This window comes from Phaseolus vulgaris, chromosome 4 (genome assembly GCF_051622355.1).
Source record: "Phaseolus vulgaris cultivar YP4 chromosome 4, ASM5162235v1, whole genome shotgun sequence".
Lineage (NCBI taxonomy): Eukaryota > Viridiplantae > Streptophyta > Magnoliopsida > Fabales > Fabaceae > Phaseolus > Phaseolus vulgaris.
Genome location: NC_143501.1, coordinates 31590628 through 31600666, shown reverse-complemented (window position 1 = coordinate 31600666; position 10039 = coordinate 31590628). Strand labels below are relative to the sequence as shown.

Sequence of the window (10039 nt, the reverse complement as noted above, 5' to 3'; positions counted from 1 at the left end):
GGGGGAACCAAAGTGCCGAAGTGAAGTGTCACTTTAATCACTCCAAAGAAAGAATACTCCCTTTACCAAGCTGATCTTGAGGCCTTGAGTAACCTCAAATGAAATATGTCAAAGCAAGAGCACACAATCTTCAAAGCCAATCACCACAAAACCAATGAATAATGAAAGACAACCAAGAAAAGGTATAAGCAATAAAAGGCTATAACAAAAGGAATACTAGATGTATGACAAACTCAAAGAGTAATGAATAAAAGAAAAGCAAGAAAATAAGGTACTCAATGAAAAAGAAGGCACACAAAAGATACCTAAAGAAAAGTACTAGAGTAGATGAAGAAAACAAAAACAGAGCTACTGGAAAATATTTTTGTGCAAACCGTGCTTGATGTTCACCGATTTATCTGGAATGGTATGAAGCGAACTGGATTATGAAATTTTAACCACAGAAATTTCAAGATCTTAGCTCAACAATGGAACTTCTAAAATCACTGCCAGATTACCGTATTTTTTTCGGCAGAATTGCAGTTTGTTTAAACATAATCATTTTTTTTTTGTACTTTGAATTTTTAAGTACTTCTTTTTTCTACTTTTTTATAACACTTTAAAGAACACAAATCCAGAATTTCAGAAATTTCCAGTGAGTAAATCAATTGCAATAAATCGAAACAGTGAGCACGTTTTCAGAAAAACAGAGGAATCCTAACAGGAATGAAGAACAGAATTAAGAACTAGCAAAGACATAATGGAAATGATGTATAAGAACTTGTATAGGTCTAAAATACAAGTATGAACTCAAAACTAAAATAGAAAATGCACAAAGGATCAAAACACAAGTTCAGAAAAATTGTATTACACCAAACCAAGAAACAAAAAATACAATAAAAGTACTACAAGAAGTGATGACATTCTTGGAAAAACATGACTATGACAAAACTTGTATGAATTTAAAAAGGAAAAAACACAAACACATGATAGGCACAATTAAGAAAACAGCAATAAAACTCAAAATAAGCCTAAAAACAGAAAGATAAACAACAAGAATTATAGAGCTCTTGAATTAAAAGTGCAACACAACTCAAAATTAAACAAGAACAAACCTAAACTCTAGATACCACATGATATGATTCCACTAACAAAGTAGAGATGATTCTTTAACATTTTATGGAATCAACTTGAGTTGGAGAAAGAATAGGCACTTTTAATAGAATTGGATCAATGTTCTATGTTTCAAGAACTCACCAAAACTTGCACCAAACACCAAACTCACATGGAAGATCCATCTATTGTCAATTGAACCGATTAAAATGTGTATAAAAGCAAATGAACTGAATAGAATTGCTTAAAAATGAAAAGTACGGAACCAAAAGCAAAGCAAAGGAAGAAGAATCGAAACAAAGCTAGAAATAAGCTGAAATACCGAACATAAGAAGCTAAACATGTTTAGAAATTTCGTATGACATGTAGATGAAATGAAAAGATGAAGAAGAGAAGAACTTATGAGGATGAAGAACTTGGTTAGTGGTCACGCCACTTGGAGTGTGAAGGCTCCAAGATAAGTGAGCAATTGCCGCCACTTGAGAGAACCAAGGCACCCAAGATAAGACAAGGTATAGGAGAAGACAAAGTTCTCACAGTTCTCTCTCAATTTGAGTAGAGTTTCTCTATAGCCAAATTCCAATCTGAATTGTGAAGGACCTAAGCCCTCCTTTTATAGGAGCAAGGGCCGGTCATATACAAGCTTATTCTAGAAACTACCTAAAACTACTCCTACAAACACGCCCCCTACTAAGCTCACTCCTCAAGCTCACGCTCCTACTAAGCTCACACCCCCCAAGCTTCTATATTTTCCTAAACTAAGGCCTAGAGATGCTTTTACAAAAGAGGTGTCTAATGTTTCCCTCTAAGCACCTTTTATTACACAAGAAACTATAAAAAGAGAAAACAACCTCCCACTATTTCCTAATGCCTTGAACTTGCTCCTTGTAAGCCTATGAGGTGGGCTAATGACTCCTTGAGCGTCTAACACTTGAGCTTCTACCTCTTCTTGTCCTTGATTATTGGCCTCCATTTCGTCTTGATCTTGATCTCCATCAAATACCAAGATCAGTAAAATCCAAATCAGGTAGGATTTCATTCTTTACCAATCTTTATGTTTTTCTTTGGAAATGTGACCCAAACGTTTATGCCACAAATAAGCTGAACTTTCATTCATTAAACTGCGTTTAGTACCAATATTATGATGCAAGGTTAACAGAGTCTCAGCAAAGATATTATCAAGTTTTAATTTGTATAAACCTTCACAAAGAACACCAGAACCAATAAAATGATTATGTTTAAACAAACTGCAACATCTATTTCCAAACTTAAAAGAATATCCAATTGTATCAGGTTTAGACAAAGAAATTAAATTTCTAGAAATAGAAGGAACATAAAGAGTTTGGAAAATATCTAAATCATGTCCACTATCTAAAATTAAACGATAAGTTCTAATGGCTTCAATTGAAGCTTTGACTCGATTTCCCATAAACACAAATCTTTCATTTGGGCTTGTGGTTTGGGTCATAAGAAATCCCTGCATCGTATTAGAAATATGAGTTGTACAACCAGAATCAATCCACCAAGTATTATGAGGAACTTTTGCCAAATTTGATTCGAAACATACGAAAGCATTAGGCTTACCTTTCTTTTTGAACCATATCTTACGTTTCAGGCAATCTTTCTTATAGTGTTCAATTTTCTTACAAAAATGACACACGTCCTTCTTTTGTTCTTTGTGGATTTTGGCAGATGACTCATTAACCTTTAACGGTCCTTTGTTGCCCCTTTGATTCTTCTTATTTTGGTTTCTTCTTAACTCCTGACTTACCCACAAGATTGACCAAGTGATTTCCTTACTTCTTGAGTCTTGCTTCCTCTTGAATTAGTAAACTTTGCAATTCTTACACATTCCATTTATCTTTAATAGTGTTGTAATTTATTTGGAATGGACCATACTGAGGAGGCAAGGAACTCATGATGAATTGTACAAGGAAATTGTCATTGACTTCCAATCCCATGGATTTCAATCTTGTTGTTATGTTTTTCATTTTAGTGAGGTGTTCATGCATTGTACGACCCCCATCAAACTTCATGGTAATTAACGTACCCATTAATGTCTCAGCAATTGACTTATCATCCATATCAGATTGAGACATACTTTCCACAAATCAGATTCTCATAAATACTTTCCAGTCATATCTAAGGGGTTTTCTTAGACTAATTTTTTCCTTATTTAAGCCTTTTTCAAACTTTGGATTAGTGACATCTCTCTCAAGCTAGCCATATCTTGTTTAAGCGAGATCCTTGATTCAAAACCCCTTTCTCTGGATCAATCTCCCTTAAGCAAGACATGGGCGCTTGGGCAAGCTTGGCACTCGAACAAAGCTTGACCTCTAGAGCATTCTAACTTGAGTGACCCTTCAACAAGACCTGAGCAAGTTTCGCCCTAAAACAAGAGTTGCTCTGGAGCATTCACGCTTGGGTGAGACATGCTCACCTGAGCGAGATTTCTTGAATATCCAAGGCCTTGTTTTCTATCTTCTAAAACCTCTTTATTCATCTTCTAGATCTTTTGCTTCATCTTTCTGTAATTTCCTAAAAATAACACAAAATTGAGATCAAATGGTTTCATTAATCTCATGATTCAAAAATATATTGCTAAATTCAATCCTTCACAATTTAGGGTTGGGTGATACTGTTAGAAAATTATGTAAATTAATTTTTTAATGTGAATGATGTTTTTTCCATGAATGATGTTTTTTCCAATTTTATGAACCCTCATTTTAAAATTAGGAATATTGTAAAGAAAATAATATCATTTAAGGATAATTATAAGGTTTAATTTATCCCTTTATTTTTGTTGCATTATGAATTTCAAATTAAAATAATGAAATCTTAAGTCTTCCGCAGCATCATAAATCATGAATTCTTGTTTTATTTAAATGCAACATGAAAATATTATGATAAATAAAGTAAGGGCATAAATATATATTTGTATATTTTTTTATGAATGATATTATTTAAGGAATTATTTGTATGATAGATTTGTGTATCGTATGGTCCTCGGGCGTTGACTGGCCTCAGGCGTTGACCGGCCTCGGGCGTTGACCGGGTTAGGGCATTGACCAAAGTCAGCATGATGGGACCCATGGAAAGCATAGCGGGTCAAAGAAGTGTCTCCTTATACCATGGGTAGGGGTGATCGTGGAGGAGGCGGCATAGTAGCAGGCGCCACGGGAGGGGCATAGAGGCCTCGGGCCTCGGCACCTCAAACAGTAATGATAAATAAAAAAAGGTGGCTTTCAAGCCACACCCCTTGTTACCAGGAGGGAGAGACCCAACTCACGAGGGATCCATGCATTAGGTCTATGGACGCGACAATACGCACCACCGTTGGAAAGCCACTAGGACAGAGATGACCCATGGGAGGGTCACGTCCCAGAGGATGATCTGCATGCATGGCACGTGAGGAAGGCAGGGAACTCCCTCGGCAGATGACTCAGAGAATGGGCGCATGAGTTGGCACCCATGCAGTCACCCCCGCGCCAGTCGCACTACGGCAGGGCAGTCTTACACACTGCACGACCCTAAGCCTGGGCGTCAGTGTCGCCAAGACGCACCCACAAAATGCTTAAGTCACAGATAAACAGGAAGGCAATGTTACCAAAGGTATATAAGGTTAACAACAAACATAGTTAAGGTACGTTTTGTTACTTTTACAAAAAACAATTTACGCTTTCGTTAGTGCAAGTTACGCATTTCTGAGAGCGAACAGAGTGAGAAAGAACACACCGTGATCTAAGTGTGAGAGTTTGGTGTTCATTGCCCGAGATACTGACTTGACCGTCGGAGTGCAAACGGCCGCGAGGGCGCCCTTTGTTTCTGTGTTTTCAGGTGTTTCCATTGGAGGAGGAAACATTGGAGCGAAGGGTTCTTGGAAGCGAAGTCAACAGAAACGCACAAAGACGTTAGGTCAATCGGCGGGAACTTTGGCACCCACCGTGAGGCACGATCTAAAACATCTGTCCCAACTGCAAGAAAGCTCAAGAATCACCGAAGAAAGTTCGAGAATCACCGGAAAAAGTTCAAGATTCATCAAGAATGTTCCAAGATTTGTTAAAACAGTTCAAGATTCGCCAAGAAACATCCAAGAATGAGGAATACTAGGCAGACATCTACGGCGTACGTGGGAAGTGAGAGCTTGACCCTGCAGCAAGTGATGGAGATGATGCAGGGCCTTCAGGAGGCGATGGCGGCGTCGAAGGCGGATCAAGAATGCTTTACGCCTCCCAGAGAGTTTCCTATGCCCTTCTCGCAGGCGATCATGGATGCGGTGATACCATCCACGTTCGTAGGGCCGAAAGCTACGTTTATCGGTATGGAAGATCCAGAGGCACATCTCACGGTGTTTCACACGCAGATGATGTTGGTTGGCGGTTCTGGCGCCGTGAGGTGCAAGCTGTTTATGAGCACGTTGGTGGGAGTGGCGATGGACTAGTTCATCAGTCTCCCAGATGGCCACGTGACTTCGTTTGCGCAACTGTCGCAACTGTTCAGGGAGCAGTATATCACGAACCGCGCTCCCCCACCCAATTCTTACGACCTCTTTGACGTAAGACAGTATCAAGGGGAGATGCTGAAGGAGTTCGTGAATCGGTTTGGGGCGCAGGTGGTGAAGGTTGCCACCAAGGATGAGACGATGATGATTCACGCTTTTCGGAAAGGGATTTGTCCGAGCCCATTCAGTGAATCTCTCATCAAGAACCGCCCCAAGACCTTTGCTGAGATTAGGCATCGCGCGGTGGTGCACATCGCAGCAGAGGGTGAAGTGAACGAAAAGCGTACGTGCGTTGTCCCCACGCGCCCACGTGCACCGGCGTGTGCGCAGCCCTTGAGGGTGCATGAAGCTACGACGGACAAGAAGACTCAGGGGAGGATGTCACCCTACGAGTCCAGAAAGCCCAAGGCTAAGGGGCGTGCGAGGGAGAATAAGCCGGTGAGGCACAATTTTGTGGTGGAGCTGAAGGATCTCATCGCAGTGCCCAACATAGCAGAAAGGCTGAATATCCCAGCAAAGACTGACAAGGTGCTGGGACACCACATGCATGCATGGTGCGAGTTCCACCAGGCATTCGAACACCCCATACCCTGCTGCTTGGCGTTGGGGCATCAGTTGGATGAGCTGGTGAAGAGCGGGTTTCTGAATGACTACTTGGCAGAGTCACAAGGGACCGTCGGGGGAAGATCAAGGGCATGAGATGCCAGTACATGAGGAAATCCAAACAATCTCAGGTGGATTCTCAGAAGGTGGGTGTACTTCCTCTCAGCGCAAGAGGTATACACGTTCAATTATGTCGTTAGAAGCACAGGCGGTGGATGACGTGCTCGACGTCGACCTTGCTTTCATGAAGGCTAACCTTCGCGACGTCATTCCACACGATAACGACCTTATGGTGATCTCGGTGGTGACTGCAGGGAGGAAAGTGCACCGGGTGTTAATGGATCAAGGCAGTTCCGCAGATGTAATGTTTTGGTCCACCTTCAACAAGTTGCAGTTGTCTCCTGACCAACTCAGGCCCTACACAGGATGCCTATACGGGTTTGTTGGGGATCAGGTGGAGGTGCGGGGGTACCTGGAGTTGAGGACCACCTTTACGGATGGTTCCACCTCCCGCACAGAGAATATAAGGTACCTGGAGGTTAATGCGCACTCTGCGTATAATGTTCTGTTGGGAATACCAGCCCTGAACAGGTTAAGGGCGGTGGCATCGACACGCCACATGAAGATGAAGTTGACAAACCTAAACGGGAAGGTGATAGTGATCAAGTCTGACAAGTAGTGATGAGAATCAAATAAAGGAGGCTTTTATTAATGGAGGAAGAGGACATCTACCCTCACATTTGAAGTTCTTCCTTCTAGTCTTCTCAAAATTAAAAGAAGACATAAAATAAAGATGAGGCCCAAGCCCAAGCCCAAGAAGGCCAAAGCCCAAAGAGCCCAAGTCCATCCCATGAGGGGCAAGGCCAAGCTTTGAAATACTCTTGTATAGTTTTAGGAGGTGTGGTTATTAAATAAAGGAGTGTGAAAATGTAAAATAAAGTCACATTGTCCATGTGACTTAGGAGAGATGATGGAAGAGGCCCAAGCACAAGCCCACATGCAAGCCCACCAAAGGGTAGATTTGGGTACCTTTTATTTGCTTGCTTAATATTTCTTGGACCTCTTTCTGGTTGTCATAATCTAACTCCTTTTGGTGGTACTGTTTTATTCAATTAAATTGTTTCTTGCTTTTGTTCTTTGACCTCTAATTTGGTGCTAGAATTTATTTCTCCTTTGGTGCTTAATTGAATGGAAACTTGACTTGGGTAAGGTCTAGTCTTTTGATAGGTGCTGGAATTGGAGAATTAAAACCTTCATTCTAAGGGGAAACAAAGCCAAGGCCGAAACAAGCTTTCTTGAAAAACACTACAAACACTTGGAGGGCCAACAAGCAAAGACAACAAGGAAGTGCATTTAGCAAAAAGAGGATCAACAAAGGGAGTTTTTCTTAATTTCCTTGCAACTTAATTTGTGTTAATTACCTCTTAATTACGTTTTAGATGGTGAGTTTGTCTTCAAGGGCTCCAAGTGTCCAAGAAGCCTCACCTAGGGCCGACTAGTATAGAATTCTTAATTAGCAATTGTTAATTGTTTGTAATTGCCTTTTCTTTTGCTTAGTTAGTGACGCTTTGCATGGTTATTTTGTTAAGTTTGTGTTAAACCGACTAGCTTTGTTGATTAGTAGCTTGCATTGTTTTCTTTCATTGAAAATTTGATTTCTCAACTTAATTGTGTTCTAAGTGGTTTACTAAGAGAAAGTTTTGTGTGAAGACATTGAGGGATATTTTTTGGCTAAGGCAAAGGCTTGGTATTTAAGTAGTCCTTTGTGACTCACCTCCCTTACCTGGAAAACTACCTTCTTTGACTTTCCTAAGTTTTCTCAAGGTAAAATACTTGTATACACAAAGCTTTAGCCATGTCTTCTTCTTCTCATTCTACAAAGTCTATTGGAAGTGAATTAAAATCTTTAAAAACTCTTTTGAAAGAAGTTTCACAAACTGTGCAATCAATTGCTTATAGACAATTGGAGAGTGAGACTAAACTTAATGTTTTGACTAAAGCAAAGAATGAGAAGTCTCAATTTTAAAAAAAAAATACATTCTCATGCATCTAGCTCTAAACATCATGATTATCTTGGGGAAGAAAGTCTTAGGAAAAATGAATATCATCAACAATTCCCTAGGAGAGCTAAGAAAGAGAGACAAGAAAACCTAACCAAGCATAACTCTCACACTCAAGCTAGAGAAATTCCATGTTTAGAATACCTTGGCAATGATCAATTAGCATCTCAATGTTTCAATGAAAGATCTATGATCTTAAGGGACAAATATGAGAATAGTAGCCAAGAAAAAGAAGCTAGTGAGAGTGAAGAAAATGTAAAAATAGAAAAGCAAGAGAAAACCCTTGGGAAACAAAAGGCGTGGGAGAAGAGTGTTCCTTCCCACAAGGTCATTCAACAAGAAGGAAAAGTTGAAAATACATTTGAAAATATACCTCTTGTTGAACAACCTAGCCTTACCTTTTGTAAAGGAACACTTGCAAGCCTAGAAAAAAAAGAAGAATCCTTAAAAAAGGCTTGCATAGATAAAAATATAGTAGATTATTTTACATACATGCCAAGATATCACCAAGTGAAGGTCAAGTCATCTATAGGCATCTACAAAGACAATTTTTTATGTGAAGTAGTGCCTAAAGAAACTTGTCATGTCTTATTGAGACAACCTTTGCAAAGAATTGAAATTTCCATGAACAAAGGTTGTATCAACGAGACTACCTTCACACATAAAAGAGAAATTCTTCATGAAGGAGAACTCATGGGTCAAATTAGAGTTGATAAAACTCTAGAGCTTTTAAAAGGAAAATTATTGTCACCCATGAGAAAAGATGTTCAAAGACATTACCCTAGATACATTCCGTGTTTTAAAAATACATCTAAGGCGATGTCTCGTGAACTCTATACTCCTTCACCTTTTGCAAATGATCCTTGGGAAGACATAAGCCTAAATTTCATATTAGATCTTCCTAGGACAACAAAAGGTTTTGATTCCATTTTCATGGACATGGATAAACTCTTCCTTAAAGAAGAGACAAGTCTTCATGATTTCTCTTCAAACTTAGTGTTGGATAGAGCTCCAAAATTTGAAAACCATCATTTGAGGATTCTCTTGGAAAAACTTGCAACTAAGTTGTCCTTTTCAAATTCTTATCATCCTCAAAAGAATGGTCAAAATAAAATTGAAAACATAGCTCTTGTTACTATGCCTAAAGAAATCATGAAAGACAACCACAATTCTTGGGATGAGTATCCTTTTTCTATTGAGCATGCATACAATAGAGTAGTCCACAAGACTACTAATATTTCTACATTTGAAGTTGTATGTGAACATAGTCATCTTTCTCTTTTTGCGTTGTTACCACTTCCTACAGGAATTATGCCTAAGGAACAAGTAACCACTATTGAAAATTTTACAAAGCATGAGAGGATTAGAGAACACATGCAACCATCAAAAGAGAAATATTGTAAAAAGTTGCCAAAAACAAAAATGGCAACTTCATAAAATTGATTTGTATATAACTGCTTCAACTAACTCATTTGCTTTATTTGATAATTCCCCTAGGTGGACATTTGATCCGAGAGGGCAAGCATAGTTGAAGAAGCAAAAGGCTGCTATCTGAGATCAAATCTCTAGATCTGAGGATAGATCTTCTCAAGGAGAAGGAGATGATGGACACCATCCAGCCACATCCATTCCCCTAGCCATGAAGAAGAAGAAGCAATGGATTTGAGGACAAATCCTTTTCAAGAGGGAGGGGATGATGGAAGAGGCCCAAGCACAAGCCCACATGCAAGCCCACCAAAGGGTAGATTTGGGCCAACCATAGAGTTATGGCCAAGAGGATCCA

The 10039-nt window shown here is 39.6% G+C and overlaps 1 protein-coding gene across 1 annotated transcript; it reads left to right on the top strand.

Annotated features, from left to right (window-relative positions):
- The first annotated feature begins 5188 nt into the window (after positions 1–5188).
- LOC137838361 (uncharacterized) lies at positions 5189–6292 on the top strand. The gene is made up of 2 exons (XM_068647605.1): positions 5189–5487; positions 5593–6292. The coding sequence occupies exons 1-2, from the start codon at positions 5189–5191 to the stop codon at positions 6290–6292; spliced, it is 999 nt and encodes a 332-aa protein (XP_068503706.1).
- The last annotated feature ends 3747 nt before the right edge of the window (positions 6293–10039 follow it).

Coding starts and splice junctions, on each gene's coding strand:
- LOC137838361 (XM_068647605.1), top strand. CDS start 5,189: ATGAGGAATACTAGGCAGACATCTACGGCGTACGTGGGAAGTGAGAGC. Junction 5,488..5,592: donor GGCGGTTCTGGCGCCGTGAG/GTGCAAGCTGTT, acceptor GCAACTGTTCAG/GGAGCAGTATATCACGAACC.